This window comes from Gastrolobium bilobum, unplaced genomic scaffold (genome assembly GCF_033153095.1).
Source record: "Gastrolobium bilobum isolate Gb01-03AN ecotype WA unplaced genomic scaffold, APGP_CSIRO_Gbil_v1 utg8591, whole genome shotgun sequence".
Classification (NCBI taxonomy): Eukaryota; Viridiplantae; Streptophyta; class Magnoliopsida; order Fabales; family Fabaceae; genus Gastrolobium; species Gastrolobium bilobum.
This window is the reverse complement of record NW_026897887.1, coordinates 258,645-276,249: the sequence shown is the minus strand read 5'-3', so window position 1 is coordinate 276,249 and position 17,605 is coordinate 258,645. Positions and strand designations below refer to the sequence as shown.

General features: G+C 35.5%; 1 protein-coding gene across 1 annotated transcript; it reads right to left on the bottom strand.

Annotated features, from left to right (window-relative positions):
• Positions 1-6,660: 6,660 nt before the first annotated feature.
• LOC133311197 (probable protein phosphatase 2C 15) lies at positions 6,661-11,063 on the bottom strand. The gene is made up of 9 exons (XM_061512209.1): positions 10,896-11,063; positions 10,247-10,627; positions 9,825-9,996; positions 9,532-9,685; positions 9,390-9,453; positions 9,134-9,241; positions 8,890-9,015; positions 8,553-8,785; positions 6,661-7,080 (listed from the first exon to the last, which is right to left on the bottom strand). Exons 2-9 carry the CDS (start codon positions 10,454-10,456, stop codon positions 6,861-6,863), a joined length of 1,287 nt encoding a protein of 428 aa, XP_061368193.1. The 5' UTR covers positions 10,457-10,627; positions 10,896-11,063; the 3' UTR covers positions 6,661-6,860.
• Positions 11,064-17,605: the final 6,542 nt, after the last annotated feature.

Sequence of the window (17,605 nt, the reverse complement as noted above, 5' to 3'; positions counted from 1 at the left end):
CCACGTGGTTTGGAACAAGACTTAACATGAAGGAAGATCTTTCTCAGTCCTCATAAATGGTTTGGAAGTTTGATTTTAAAATGACTATTGCCATTGAAAATTTATCTCCTCTCAAATGCTAGAGTTATAAGCATTTTGGCTTCGACTTCTACAATTTTTTGTTAAAAGCCTCATACTAGTCAATATCTGGAGTTGACTCTTAAATTCTTAATAATTTATAATTTTGGAGACTTACAATAATTGAGTGACGTTATTGAATTATATTTTTACCTTTCTAATGTAAGTGAACAGTATTGCATATGAATATGTCATTTAATTATGTTGGGTTACTTAAAATCTCAAGTTTGACTACCTAAATCATCCCAAACACAATTCTACTCAATTCTTAAGCATCTCCGTCAACTTATGCCTTAAACACATATTTTATCGATCAAGCCTTCTTTAGTTTCATTAATATTATCAAAAGAAATGAGATCAGCGTTTTGTTTTATCTTGACAAGTTTTTAGAGTTTGATCATACTTCCCAGACATCAAATTAATTAGTATTTGTTTATTAATATACTTTCTTATAAGCTTGGAACATTATGAAATAATATGATTATTTTTATTTTTATTTTGGTAGATAACAATGCTTGATTAATTCTCCCTTGAACCTCTTCACCCTTTCCAGAAGTTGTAATTTCCAGAATCAAACTCACTATTCTATTAAGTCTGGAAAATATTGGTATATAACTGGTAATATTAGTTTGTCACTTAGTCCAGCTATCTTATTTTTATTCGCAGAAAAGGTCAAATTGTTAGAGCAAAGAAGAATGTCAAATTAACTTAATAGACACACTTCAATTACTACACGTTGATGTCTGAATCTTGACTGCTAGCTGCCTAACCAGCCTTAGGTGAGAGGCGACAGCCTTAACTACTTTCTTTTTAATGATTTTTTAGTCCGTTTTTTAAGGTTCCATTTTCTAGTCAGAAATTACTTCAAGGCTGGGAAAATAAAATATTATTGAAGTAGTTATGAATTGTATTTTGCAAATAGTGAAGGAACTTTCCAAAATTGATTCTTCCTTTTGCTTTTTCTCTCTTTTTTTTGTTGTTGCTGCTAATATCTCTTTCTTTTTTTCTTAGGAACCCTACCCCTCCTCATCTTACAATGTCTTACTTTCAGATGTTGCGGATCAAAGTTGTTGTCTTGTCAATACTAAAGTGCCCTGCTAATCCTTGTGAATGTCCCTCGAGGATGATCGCCTCCCGCAACGAACAATGAGGAATACAAAGTTTTTTGCCCTTAAAAAGGAACCCATCAACTATAAAAAATTGCAGATAGGGCCCTGCCTTGCATTTCTCCCAAATATACCTAAAATCAGTATTGTCGACATACAACTTCTTAAAGGTATCGAAACCAACAACCTTCACCTGCATAGTGGATAATAATGAGTGCTTCCTGTTAAGTGCATCTACGACCTTGTTCAACGCTCCCGCCTTATGTTGAATAACAAAGTTGAAAGCTTGAAGGAATTCTACCCACTTAGCGTGCCTGATATTCAATTTATGTTGGCCATTGATATACTTCAAGGCTTCATGATCAAAAAAAAGATAAACTCCTTAGAAATAAAATAGTGTCTCCAATGCTCCAAGCTCCGAATTATAGCATAAAACTCCTTGTCATAAGTAGAATATTTCCTCCTGATTTTGTTCAACTTCTCACTGAAGAATGCTACTGGTTTATTGTTTTGACTGAGTACACCTTGTATCCTAACTTCAGAAGCATCACAATGCCCTTCAAAAACATCAGAAAAATCAGGCAGCGCTAGAACGGGGACTTCAATTACCTTCTGCTTTAGTAATTGGAATATCACTTCTGCCTACTTAGTCCACTCAAACTTGATTCCTTTTAGACAATCTGTAATAGGTGCTATAATAGTGCTGAAATCCTGAATGAACCTCCTGTAGAAAAAGGCTAGACCATGAAAGCTTCGGATGTCATGTATGCTCTTAGGTGTCTCTCATCCAGTAATAGCATCAACCTTTGCTGTATCCATCCTAATACCATTAACAGAAATAATATACCCCAAAAAGGTAACATAGTTGGTGAGGAAATGACATTTCTTCATATTGGCATACAACTTCTGTTCCTTTAAGGCCTCAAACACTTTCCTCAGATGTAGTAAGTGTTGCTCAATAAAGGAGCTATATATCAAGATATCATCAAAATAAAATACAACAAAAGAACCAATGAAAGGCTAAAAAACTTGGTTCATCAACGGCATGAATGTGATTGACGCGTTAGATAAGCCAAATGGCATAACCATCCACTCATATAACCCATCCCTTGTCTTGAAGGCGATCTTCCACTCATCGCCAGGTCGCATTTTGATTTGATGATAACCGCTTCGCAAATCTATCTCTGAGAAGACTATTGCCTCATGAAGTTAATCAATTAAATTATCAAAGCAAGATATGAGAAAATGATACTTAATGGTGATCCTATTGACAACCCTACTATCTATGCACATCCTCCAAGATCTGTCTTTCTTAGGGACCAACAAGGCAGGTACTGCACAAGGACTCATGCTCCCCCTCACTACACCCTTCTTCAGCAGCTCCTGCACTTGTTTGTGTAACTCATTAGGGCTCATTCTATATGCTGCTTTGTTGGAAATAGTAGCTCCCAACACAAAATCAATGCAGTGCTGGATGTCTCTCATAGGTGGCAGCTGTAACACCCCGTGTATACCCAGTAATGTTATCATACTATCGTATTAAGCTGCGCTTAATTAAAATGCGGAATATCTTTTTCTTTTCCAATTATGACGTCATTATACTTAGCCAAGTTGATTACTTAATCAATTTCATAAAATATCGCCCTGAATGTAAATTGCAATAAGACATATACTGAAATACCTCAATATATAAATAAAGTGAGTATCTAAATCACAGATCTACATCACATAGTCCGGACAATATCCTGATACTTTATTACAACTCCAAATCAAACTAAGACATAACTAGTCTATGTGTCATGGACAATCCCCATGCTCACCAAATCAACAGCGTCTCAACAAGATAATCATAAACATAAATGAAGCTCGAAGCATAAAAGCAGCATGCATATCCAGCATCCAACAAGTCAGGATATAATATCATCAATATCTAACTCAGCTCCGGCCTCCTGCCGCCTGAGGTCTCAACATTACCCGAACCTGAAATAAGCATTCCCCAAACGTGGGGTGAGATCTCTAAACAAGAAATCTCAGTAAGACAAGGGGTCCTCAAGGATCTTCCACCCCAAGCTCACTTACATGTGCAATATAAGTTCTAAAAGCATTTATATCAATATCAGTTTCAAAACTATGCAGTGCAACAGATATTCATGCCATGTGTGTTTAAACTATTCTACTGGCCAGAAAAATGTAGGAATACGTCTATTACCCACACGTAGTACAAGGAACACCGCTTGCACCTCACCCACAGCCTCACCATCTTGTATGTACCACATACTCAGGCTTACCGTATAGGTGGAACACCACATGCATATCATAAAGGCACTAGCATATAACAGCTCAATAGCATTTCCAAAATATCAAAAGCATGTAACACAGCATGTATATAACCATACCCCCATGGGACATGGTGGAACCACAACATGGCTAAACCGAGGACACGAAAGCTTACCTTGCAAGCTCACTGTCCAATGCCAAGAGTCCTCACCGCTCAAGTCCAACACACAGCAGATCACAATCTGATTTAGGACCAGCAAGTGTATCAACATACATAACTCAAAAGCATTAACATAAAGACTATGTTCTCCTTTAACGATTTACGTCTTAAGGCTTCCAACAAAGCCACAAGCCCTTAATCCCATGATTCTTACTTAGTTCATTAATTACAGAAGTTCAACTTCATCACTCTAGGGTCCACAAACCCCCCCAATAGCCTACTGTCCTCACAGCACAGCTACTGTTCTTCGAAATCCCAGAATATCCGGATATTCCTCGGGGCATATCCGGATATACAATATCCGGATATCCAATATTCCGGATATCCAAAAACTTGAACCAAACACCCCCTAAAGAGGATTACCGGTAATCCTTCTTTGGTAAATGTAATTACCACGTTTGGTAGAAGGAATAAATTACGATTCCCGGATATCCAAGGATTACCAGTAATTTGATTTATAAAGAAAAGTCACTATTCAGATTACCAAAAATAATATGGTAATTCGGAATACCAATCAGAATACCAAGTAAAGGGAAAACACAACAATAAATTTTGAGACAAAAATACCCCAATACACATAAAAATCTAGACACAATCTATCAATTACAAAAGTAAAAATAGTTTGGGGTTATTTTTGTGAAATAACCTCATATTCCAAGTCATATTTCGTTCTAAACCAAATATGGAATCAGTAATTTTTACCCAATATTTCCGGTAATATTTTGGCGAACCAAACACATCTTTCGTAAGATTCCAAGTAAACTAAATTTCTACTGAATTCCCATTAATCATGATTCCCGGTCACCAAGAAATTTCTTTTGTAACAAACACACCCTAAGGTAAATTGATTGGTATAGGATGTTTCAAAGTCGGAAACGGGTACTGATGAAGCAGGAATCTGGGAAATTGTGCATGCATTGAAAGCACTGGGGAGAGAATCACCTATTAAGAGAACATAGTAGAGCCGGTACTCTTCGGGTGAAAAAGGAACAAAACAGATTTTATTTTATTTTATAATTTTTTTTGGTACAATTAGCTGATAGATTTTTCTTTTCTAGTCGGTGGAAAGTGCATCGGGCCAATTTCCAAACCATTTTAGTGGAAGGTCACACGAAATAAGATTATTGATGGCTGTTGAGCGTATTCTTAAGAGGATAGAGGGAAAAAAAAAAAAAAACTAGACCAAATTATTGAGAAGAATTATGGCAATTATCTGAATCAATCAAAATCAGCTAATAATCGAGAAAAGAGTAGAATTATTTTTTTATCCAATTATCAATCCCTTAATGGAACTAGCATATAAGCCCGAGGCTCTAAAAAAATTTTCCCAATGTTATTATGTATAAGTACACACAGTATACATTGCAAGTAATATATGATTTGATTGGGTCCCGAATTATCGTCCTGTTCTCAAAGATCAAAAACAACTTCTTTATTTGATGATAAACAACTTTCATTTAAGGAAATAAGATGTCTAAACATAATTATTAAATTCTGTAAAAGAATAGTTACCAACACTTCTATCTAACAAAAGTTATAATTAAAGTGTAACATATTTTTTTGGTTATAGAATAAGAGAAGAAATGAAGGTTGTGATAGCTGTTACATAATACTTAATATATATATATATATATATATATATATATATATATATATATATATAGGATTGAACATTTCTATAGCCACTTTAAATAAAGTTGTCTACAGCTACCTTTTTTTAACTAAGTCTAATAAGTAAGATATAAAATATTGTATTTTCTTTCTCCGCCACGTCAGCCGACAATGTCTAAGGAGAAAAAAAAAATAACTTTATTGTTATAACTATATCTTATTGGTCAGACTTAGTTAAAAAATGATATATGTAAATAATATTATCTAAAGTGATTGTAGAAATATATGGGATAGGATTCTTGGACACCAATCTCAAACTTTGAAATTTGACAACAAATTCTAACCGTTAATTTCTGTCAATCAACGATTATCATTTATTGTGAATTAATGATTAATTAATAAGTTTGATTCCCAATAAATGATAACCATTGATTGATATAAATGAATAGTTAGAATTTGATGTCAAATTTTAAAATTTGACACTAATGTCAAAAGATTGTCTATATATATATTCAATAATTTGCTACTCTGATTGATCAAAGCGATATATTATCAAAGTAATATACTTTGAAATCTATTTACTAAAAAATATAATTTGATCATACAGACCCCACAAACGTGACACATGTCATCTTCATATAACTAACGTGTCGTGTTTGTGAAACCTAGATGATAAAAAATATCAAATTATATCAATAATAAATCATTTTCAAACTTATTTTAATAAATTCTTTTAAAAAGGTATCACTTTAGTCAATCAACCGATCTTGTAAACATAAACACTTTTATCATGTTGCAAGAAATAATTTTATCTCTTATACACACATAAAAAAAATACGAGTTCCATATGAAAAAATGAAAGAAAAAAAAAATATTGAATTTTATCTCCTACAATGTGAAAAACATAAATCTCATGAACATATCAACACTAGGCATAGAGAGCTTGGAAAACAAAAAGGTTCAAAAGAACCAGTGCAACAAACTCTGCAACCTTCCACTTTTTGCAAAGGGAAGCACAGAACAAGCCCCCTATTCAAGGAAAGAAAGGAGTTGAGAAGAGAAAAGAAGAGGGAGGGAACAAACAACATGTGGAAAAGGAAACATTCTAAAGATTAATTGATTTTTCAAAAAATAAAGATTTGATGATTTTAAACCCCCAGGGATTGAAAAGGTGATGGAAGTTTATTTTCATGAATATTTGATGAAGGTATATGCTCTCCGTAATGCTGCTACTTAATCAAGGTAATACTGACTTTTGTGGCACATTAAGCAACACAAACAATTGATAGTAAACAACTATACAAAAGAATCTCCCCGGCACGGCACGGATCTTAACCTTCCAGGCTCTTTGCCAGCCTTTGTTTTGTTACTCAAAACACAATGCCCAGTTTAAGCGTGTTATTGGATATCACATATACATCTAGTGCTACTTGATAGTGAATTGAAACAATTACTTGGCAACTAAAAACACATTTAAAGAAAAGAAAAAGAATGTGGGCATAAAGAATAGGAGTAAAACAATTGACAACCTATGACACTTTAACTCCACTAGGACGTTTTCCTTCCATAGCATCCTTCTTATTGCGACAATCAGCACATAGAAAAGGACCTTGCCAGGGCTTCGAGCTGGTGGAGAAAATGGAACCTGCATGGACCGAGATGCCCTCACTTAAAGCAAGGTCAACCTGGCATACAGCACACATGAATATGCCAGATGTTGATTGCCCCGAGTTGACATCATTTCCTAATCTGCAAGACATGCCAAGTTTTGAACATTTATCAACAAGGATCGTTTTTAAAAATGTATTACCAAAATATACGAAGGAATATGAATATAAAATTAGCTTTGAGTAAAATACTAATGGAACCTAATTTTATTAATTTGTAATTGAAGAAAACATAAATGGAAACAAGCTCCTTACAAATACTAATGGCAGAAAATAAACCCCAAAGACCTCAATCCCCCCCGTTTCAAAGCCAACATACCTAGGCTCCAAGAGTACAAGCACGTAATATTTCAATATAAAGTTGGCTTGCTAAGGCATATAATATAAATCTTAGCATCCTAAATGAATCAGATAGAACCAATCATGGATTTTAAAGGCAAAAGGATATAATATAAGTGTTTCTACAATTACATCCCTATTTCTTTTGAGAAGTGCTATGGTAAACATTCAGGTTGCCAAAAAAAAAATTCTCACTTATAAATTCACATATTATCTGCTAAATTGTAGTACATCGTACCATGATAAGACTATGATGATAGACTATAAGACTGAAAATACAGCTAAAACCTATGAGGTCATTTCCTCAGAATGGCTATGTATCACTTTCTATTTTCTCTTAGATTATTTATTCATTTAAATTGCATCTTGCAGTTAAACCTGTGGGGAAAATACAATTCTAGTAAAATTCTTGGATGTCAACATAGAACCAGTTCAGTCGACGATCAAGTAAATCATAATGCTTTTCAAATTGCAGCATTTGGATAGACCTCAAAATATGCACACGCCATGAATGATTCAACCAACTTTTCAAATAGTTAAAAGAATAATTATCATAGTTCTTGAGGACGATACATCACACTATCACAGGCGACCAGGAAATTAAAAAACCATGAGTTACACTAATGTCAATGGCTGATTAGAAACGCAAATCATGTGGAGCAAGTAACACAAAATCAATAAAATGAGGTGGGAAAGTCAGACCTAATCAAAACAAAACAAAACAAAACGTAGAACAGTAGAAGCTATAAAAGCTGGTATCATAAGAAAAAAGTCCTTTTAAAGTGAATAGGTTGACCGTATCTTTTTAACAGAAGAATTTGATTAAGAGAAATTATGAACCTGTCTCTCCCACTCCATTATTCCGAAATAAGGCTCCACAGTCCACAAAAATCCTAAAATGTCTAAATCTTCACTTTGAATTATTTAACCAGTTACCACTATACCCAAATTAAAACACTATCTTATAGGATAAATTACAAATGAGTTAACTCCTAGAATAGATTAAATAATTGAATGACCACCCTTAGCCACTCCCTCCGGCGGAGCAAAACCAAAAAAAAAAAAAACACATATTAGCTATTTTAACCACTGCTTTAATGACAGAAATCCTGTGGGGACAAAAAGGAGGCTGAAAAAGGAAAACAATATGCAGGGCACGATTATGAGATTTTCAAAATATTTACAAAATGAAGATTTTCCTATAAAAGATATTACCTTTCAGCAAGCATTGCTGATCCTTCTTCAAACAGTTCCTCCACTATATTTATAGCCGAAAGCTTTTTTGACAGCTTACCAGCAGAATCATGGGACCTCTTCCTGAACAAAAGAGCCCTCAACTTGTTCTGCTTCTTGGGGGGAGGTGGCGGCGGCAATCCATTATCAGGTGGAATTATGTCAACTACTATACAAGTTGTATCATCCTTTAACCCCCTTGTCCTTAGTGCTTCCTAAAATCAGCAGTGACAAATATAACTTAAAAATATGAGGAGAAATGACAAATATGTTGCTAATGTCAAATGATTAGCTGATAGATGTAATGCATATTATTTACCTTCACAACCTGCTTCGCAGCAAGTTCAGCAGGCAAACCATGACAAGATTTTGCAGCCATTTCTGACGACAGAGCATCCCAGATGCCATCAGAAGAAATTATAAGCCTCCCACCAGCCTTTGATAGCTATAATCAACAAAAATGTCAGATTTCATCCTGAAGACTGAATAACAGTATCCATAGGGATTATAACAAAAAAATCTAAAGCAGAAGAGATTATCTGGAAGGTGGGAAGAAAATATACCTTCACTTGTTTAACATATGGTATTGGAACTATAAACTCCCCAACATCCATGTCTCCTATTGACCTAGAAAGGCATAGACCACCAGGCCAGCAACGAAGGGGACCAATCTGCATTGGTTCAGCAATACACATTTAAAACAATAATACAAGGATAAGCTAAACCAAGCTGAAAATGGAAGAGAAGAAAAATAAATAAAACGGTTCCTTTCTCCCATTTCAAGATGACAAAGGTGTTATTACAGCATAATATGCTTACCTCAGCACCACCAACAATGCTAAGCCTCCCAACTTCACCTCCACTTGCTGTAACACGTTCCCTCCTGTGTAAACAGTGCAAGCTTATTACCATGTGCAAACAGGAAAAGTTAACCAACACAGCCTCAGAGATAAAAGCTTACTCTTCTATATTTTCCTCAAGTCTGTGATCAACAGTTAAGTTGGTAACAGCACCACCTTGTGCATCTAGTATACAACGGGAATCTCCAACAGACGCAACTGTCACAGTCCACCTATCCACTATCACAAACGTGGCAGTGGTTCCAGAAGTTTCTCCTGGAGATAACCAGATAAATCACATAATACCAATTAGAATAAAGATAAAACTCCTGATCCTCCTGTTCCGTCTTTCTTTTCCATACGAAAAAGTTTGCAGTCACACAAAGTAAAAAACAATAATAGCCAATTTCCACACCTCTTCTCTGAAATTCCTTGTCAGTCTTCACAAACCCAGCAACCAATGCCCGAGGTAAAGCTTGCAGCCACTCCTCTCGTCCAATACCTCGAGGGAGAGCACCCAACACATGATTTAACAAATGCTCCCTACTATAAATGGCTGCAGCATTTCCATTGTGCCCGTCAAAGATCTGTGAATCGAAATAAATGAGCGATCATCTCAGAGGATCATGTTCTTCTATCCAAAGGCCATTCAGTTTACCACACAATTCAGAATTACAATAAGCAAAGCAGTTGCTCCACCCAAGAGTTCAAAAATAAAGTAAAATTTCAACCTAAATATGCAGAACTAGAAATCAGCAACCTCCTAACAAGCAAGTTACTGTGTCATACAGTTCAAGAGTAACAAACATAATCTGAGATGGGAATGGTGGAAATTACCGCGAATACAGAAAATGATGATGAAGAATTCCCAGGAACTCGCTGACAATCAGTCTTAATTAGAAAGTAATCCTCCCCTTTTTTAGACTGAGCAGCAGACCCGTATCTCACAGTGGGCTTCTCCATCTTCTCATTCTTCATCTCTCTGGTAAGCAATACAGCAAGAGGTACAAGATCGTGATGACGCCGCCTCCCTTCATGAGAGGCCATATCTAGCCCCAACCAGCAACTTCCTCTCAGAACCAATTGCTCAAACTCACTAAGCTCTCTTGCTCACAAAGATATCAAAACACCAAAGTCCAAAGGTGAAATACTGCAACAGGCACCCAGATCAATATTGAAGCACCCCTTCCACACAGTAAATTCTAATTGTCACAAAATCTGCATTCATCATCAACCAAGTTATCAAGCCAGGATCTAACAACTACCCACAAAACTCCAAAGTGCAAGATGCAATTTTTCACAATGCATTATGTCATTTATACTATACAATTTGTACGAAACAGTTTGGTCCCTACTGAACCTCAAAAACCATGAACTTCAATGGTTTCTTTTTAAGGTTAAAAAAAAAGCACAAAAAGAAACTTGAAGCAAGGTACAAATTAGAACATAAATTCCAAGAAGGAAAGAAACAAAGTAGCTGAATTACCGAAGAGAATGTTTGGATGTGCGCCCCACGAGAAACCGGATGCAGATCTGACTGTGACACCAAGCAAATAAGCATAAAAGAAGAAGAAGAAGAAGAAGAAGGCAAGATATCAACTTGTATACGAAACGCGTGTTGATGACAAGGTATGAACTGTAAAAGCGATTAATCTAAAACCATAATCTTCTATTAAAATATAAAACAATTTCTATACCACACTTCCAAAAATAAAACTCAAAAAGGCTTTAAAATTTTATTTAGGAGTTAGGACCAACCCGTGTCGCTACAAAACAATTTGTTCCACCAAATAATAAAAAAAATATATATTCACTATAAAAAAACCCATTCGTTAACCTTAACCACAAAAAGGGATGACAGTAAAACAAATGCTTTCATGCATCGAAGGAAGAAAGTGTCTTTTGCTAAATGTTGACTAAGCAGCTGTCTGTCAAAATATTAAATAGAAACCCACATTCTGTTTCTGTGAAAAGTTGCTAACTTTAACGCTATTTTTTTTATTTTTCCCAATATGATATTCCTTACCCATTAGGAAATCAGCGAAACCCGTATTCCTTACTTTCGGCAAAATTTACAGCGAGAAAGTACTAGGAAAATTAACATTGCAATTGTAAAGAACTTTTTCATATACACCACTCTAACATGCTTTCTCACACTAAAGCGCCCATCACATGAAAGTTCAATGCAACAGGCCCGCTAAGAAATTTCACAATAAGAGAAAGTGAGAGGCGGCGAAGCTCTGATACCATGTGAAGAACCTTAGGATACACCTCCTCAAAAGTTAGCTCAAAATATGGAAGTGTCCAAGGCCTTATAAACTCCACATTAGTTGCACATACAACTAATGTGGATACACCTCCTCAAAAGATGAAAGTGTCCAAGGCCTTATAAACTCTACATTGGAAACTGATCCTAATTATCTCTTTGAGGCAAATCAGAACCCCCGGTATTCTCACGGGTTCGACAAATCCAGAATTCGGGTGCGAGTCCAAGGATTACGGTACTTATGCCCCTCCCCCAGATGGTGTTGGTGGGATTCGAACCGAGGTGTGAGGTATCAGACCTCGGTTAGATATATAGTCTCACATTTGTTAGATGTGCAACTAATGTGGCCTTTATAAGGCCTTGAGCACTCTCACCCTTTGAGCTAGCTTTTGGGTGGTGTATCCCAAGGTTTTTACATGGTATCAGAGCCTCAGTGTCTCCCGCTTTAAAAAGTGGAATTAAAATAAAATAAAAAAAGCACAAAAAGGTAAACCAAAAATGAGCCTGTGCAATTTCCACGCTTCTAGCCTAAAGGGCTCTTGCGTGAGGATCAGATTTGGTGCTGTTGAAACCGAACTTTTGTAATGTAAGGTTGAGGGTATTGAACCAAGCACGAGGAGCCTGTTTGAGGCCATAAAGGGCTTTATTCAGCTTGCATACAAGATGAGGATTGTTACTAGGAACTCCATCAGGTTGCTGCATGAAGACATCTACTTGTAAGGTACCACAAAGGAAGGCATTATTAAAATCAAATTGTCTTATGATCCAGCCATTTGTGAGGGCAATGGAGAGAATGAGTCGAATTGTAGATGGCTTGATGACAAGGCTGAAAACTTCACTGAAGTCAAAGCCTTCTCTTTGTTGAAAACCTTTGGCAACAAGACGAGCCTTGTATTTTTGAATTGTGCCATTTGGTTGTCTCTTGATGCGAAAGATCCACTTGGAGCCAATAGGTTTGATGTTAGGTGGAGGAGGAATAAGAGTCCAAGTACCATTTTTGATGAGGGCCTAAATTTCCTCAGCCATAGCTTGCTTCCAGTGAGGACAATTTAAAGCTTGAGAGACATTCGCAGGTTCTGAATTCTGAAGGTCTGATGATGAGTCTTGGAGGGCCGTGGCATATGTCTTAGGTTTATGGATGTCAGACTTGCTTCTGGTTTGCATAGGATGTGAATTAAGAGGAGAAGAATTATGACTAGAGATGGAAGCAAAGCTGTCAACTGCTGTGGTGGTGGGAATGTGATGAGGTGACCGGTGTGCTGAACCTGAAAGAGAAAGACTAACCAAAACATTAGTAGCATCTGGTGAGATGGTGGGTGATGAAGATGGACAGGATGTAATGGGAACAACAGGTAAACTCTGAGACGTAGTATGCTTAGAGATGCAAGGGATTTTAGGAATAGAAGGATGACGAGATGTACAGGATGTAAGAGTAGTAGTGTTAGGAAACAAAACAGAATAGGGAAAATCAATTTCATCAAAAATAACATCTCGAGAGATATAAATCTTCCCTGTGGGAGAGAGACATTTGTATCCTTTTTGATTGAGTGCATATCCTAAAAATAGACACTTGTGAGATCTAAAATCAAGTTTATGTTTGTTATAAGATCGAAGTAAAGGAAAGCATGCACAGCCAAAAACTTTCATAAACTTGTAATCAGGTTTGTTGTGATGAATCAGTTCGAAAGGTGATTTTAGATTTGTAACAGGAGATGGCAATCGATTTATAAGATATGTAGCAGTGGAAAAAGCATCCTCCCAAAATGATAAAGGGAGTTTGGCATGAGCCAAGAGTGCTAGACCAACTTCTGTGATATGTCTATGTTTTCTCTCAACTCTACCATTCTATTGATGAGAGTAAGGGCAGGTAAGTCTATGAGTGATGCCATGAGTGAGCAGAAAGTGAAGAAAATCATTAGATAAGTATTCTGTGCCATTATCAGTTTGAATTGATTTGATTTTTAAGCCAATGAGAGTTTCAATCATGGATTTATATTGCAAAAAGGTTTGAAAAACTTGAGATTTATTTTGCAAGAGATAAATGCAACTATATCGAGTGAAAGCATCCACAAACAAAACATAATATCTGCTTCCAGAGGTGCCAGGCATTGGAGCTGGTCCCCATACATCCGAAAAAATGAGATCAAGAAGAGCAGCATAAGTGGTGGTAGAAGTAAAGTGAGGTAACTGATGAATTTTGCCCATACAGCATGCTTCACAAATAGAATGAGTCATTGCAGTTTTATTGTCAAAAACAGGAAAATTACATTGTTGTAGTACTGATGTAACAATTTTTGAGCTAGCATGACCTAATCTTTTGTGCCATAGATCAAAGGAAACATGTTTAGAATACAAAGCTATAGGGGGTGTAGGAACAGATGAGCTGTTATTAACTAATACATTTGAAAATTGATAGAGACCATCTTTAAGCTTGCCTTTGAGGACAATGTCCTTAGTTACCTGAGATTTTACAAGGCAATAATCAGGAAAAAATTCAAAATAGACTTTGTTATCTCTAGCAAATTGAGATACACTAATTAAATTTTCGGTTATGGAAGGTACTTGTAGCAGATTATCAAGTTTAAAAAGAAAGGAAGATGCAGTTGAGGTTAAAACAGAATTGCCAACATGATGGATATGCATACCTGCACCATTTCCAATTTGAACTTGCTCAGAGCCATTATACTCAGAGCTGGAAGAAAAATTACCAAGATCATGGGTGAGGTGATGAGTGGTACCAGAATCTGGATACCAAGAGCTGTCAGTGAGTGATGCTGGTCCTGCCATATATGCTTTGGGGTTGTGGAATTAAGGAGGTGGAGGTGGAGGATGTTAGGGATTCTGAACATTCTGTGATGGTTGTTGGTAGTTGGAGTCAAACCTGTAGAAACATTTTAAAGCAGGACGTCCTAACCTTCCACAGATTTGGCATTGCAAATGATTTTGATTCCAAGAATTCCAAGGTGGACCTTGTGATCTTCCACCTCTGAACCCGCGGCCTCCTCTACCTCTTCTTCCTCCAAAAGATCTGCTTTCATTGTTGTTGAACCTGGTTTCAGTGTTATTGAACCTGTTTTCATTGTTAGTGAATCTGTTTCCCTGTTGTGCAGTAGCTTGTGTGACATTGGCCTGAATGGGAACAGGATCAGTTTTCTTGAACTTTTCGAGTATTTCTTCTTGAGCAAGAAGAAAGGCTTCTAACTCAATTATGGAAAAGGGTGGGGATCTTGACATTGCAGAAGTGATTAATAGAGTGTACTCTTCACTCAAACCATCAAGAATAGCTTCTGAATATTCTGCATCAGTTAATGGGGAGCCTACAGCACCCAAAGAATCAATGATCTTCTTGATTTGAAGGAGGTAGTCTGATGCTGGTCCCTTTTTCTTGATGTTTTTCAACTGGTTTTTCAATTGTTTAACCTTTGCCTGTGTATGTGAAGCAAAGTATACTTGCAGCTTTGTCCAGATTTCATGAGCAAATTTGCATCCTACCATTCTGTTTTTGAAGGATATGTTCTTGGAAGAGAGCAGCCAAGACACAAGAAGATGATCTTGCTGATGCCAGGTTGCATAACCTTCTGATTCTTTTTCACGATCTTTATCTTCTTGGGTAGAGAAACGAGTAGGGATCTTTTCTTCACTGAGATGATCCTGCAGGTTGTGGCCATGGATGGAAGCAAGAGCCAATTGCTCCCAAGGAAGAAAGCTGTCTTCATCAAGTTTGTTTGCAATTGGGTTTGAGAAAGATTTTATAATGAGCTTTACTGATTTTGCATTTTCGGAGCTTGTAGATGATCTTGGTGATGATTGAGGAGATGCCATGGATCGTTGAAAAGCTCTGATACCATGTGAGGTATCAGACCTTGATGCTTAAAGAAGAAAATCACACACAGTGTGAAGAGGAAAAACAGATAACGAAGAAGAAGATTGAATGAATTGATATTGTATATGGATATATTGCAAAGGGATACATGTGCTGCTATATATAGCAGTTGGGAAAAGAGGGAAAAGTAAATAACAGAAATAACAGAATAACAGAAATATTAATCATTATCTATCATTATCTATCACGAGGTCCTCTCTCACCACTCAGTCCCCATGCTACCAACTGAGCCACCACACTTGGGTAAAGACAAATTTATATGGTTTAATAATGTATTGTGAATACTAGATTTAAAGTACGCATTGTGTATACGAAGTTTTATAAATTTCATATAATTTAAGGTAGAACTAATGTTTTAAACTCGTTTAACATGGAAAGTAATATAAAAAAGTAATTTTAAATATCTTTATTATTAAACTAAAACTGAACATGTAACCATTTCTTAAAAAAAAATTCATAAAAAATAAAACTAATAACATAATTACAATTATACCAATAAATATTGATTACAAAACAAATAAAGCATTATAGATAAGGATAATATATTGGTCAATCATCATGTAACACGAAAACCAAAAGTTTTCTTACGCATACAAAAAATAAGAGAGAAAAACAAATATAAAGAGGAAAAAAGTTTAGCATACTATCGATGTATGTATAGCAAATTAATAAGAGCAAGTCATGTCACCTGCTTTTATATTGGAGAGAAAAAAAAATCACTTTTATATTTATAGAATATATTATCGAAAGTATATAATATAAATATCAATGTCACACCCATTGATTGGTATTATAGTACCCAAAATTAGGGGTGTTAATGAGCCGAGCCGAGCTGAGCTTTGGTCTTAACGGGCCGAGCCTGTGTTCAAATGTGTCAGACTGACCTTAGCTTGTTACTTATTACGAATATAATATCAGCCTTTGGCCTGACTTATTTACAAAAAATAAAAGCCTGGTTTAGCCTGTTAGCCTGTTTTAAAAAAATAAGACAACAAAAATTTATCCAAACAAAATCTACAATCAACAGTACTAGTAATTCCTTAAATATTCATAAATTTAATGTATATCCAAATAGCATATTATAAAAAAAATCATTCAAAAAGTCTGTTTAATTAATAAAATGGGATGAAATGAATTGAGAAGAGCGAGAGGGCTATCACAAGTAGAATAAAAAATATAAAAAAAAATTAAAAAATAATATATTAGGCAAGCCTGAGAGGCTCTAAGGCCGAGCTTTTATATTGGAGTCTGAGGCCTTTTTATTAAACGAGCTTTTATACAAGTCCAAGCCTTGGTCCAACAATCAATTTTATACATATAAGCTCAGGCTTTCACGAGCTTAGCCAAAGGCCCCTGGAAGACTCTTTGCTCGTTTAGCACCCCTACCCAAAATGCATGCTCTCATATAAAGAGAGATAAGCAAATATTAACGCCCCACATAATTCTTGTGTGCAAAACTTTTATTTTCCTGTTACGTGACCAATATATTCCCTATAGATAATTATACAGTAAAGGTTGTAATCAGTTTTTAATGCTGCATTATATATTGGCGAACAACTTTATTCAACCTAATATCAAAAGAAATAACGTTGAGGTGTCAAACGACATTAATCAACAAAAATTTCATACGTAATCTTCTCGACTAATCATTTCACCAATTAAACAACACTGCAAAAAATTTAAAAAAAAAATTCACCAACTTCAATGTAAGTTTGGTTTTGTATTTAAATACAAAATGAAAAGTCCATGACTTGAGTATACCTTAAAAAATAACAATAATAATTTTATTTTAAGAAATTCGTGTTTCTCATATTATAAGAGATAAAATTATCTTCTACATATATATAAAAATGTATGGGACCCATATAGAGTTATATTAAAAAAAGATAGAAAAAAATATATAGGTCTAACAAACTTTTATATGTACGCAAGAGATAAAATTATCTCATATAATATGAAAAATATCAATCCCTTACTTTAAATATACAAAGACTGCAAATGAAACAAATTCAATAAAAGATTAAGAATAAAGAATGTTCCAACAATG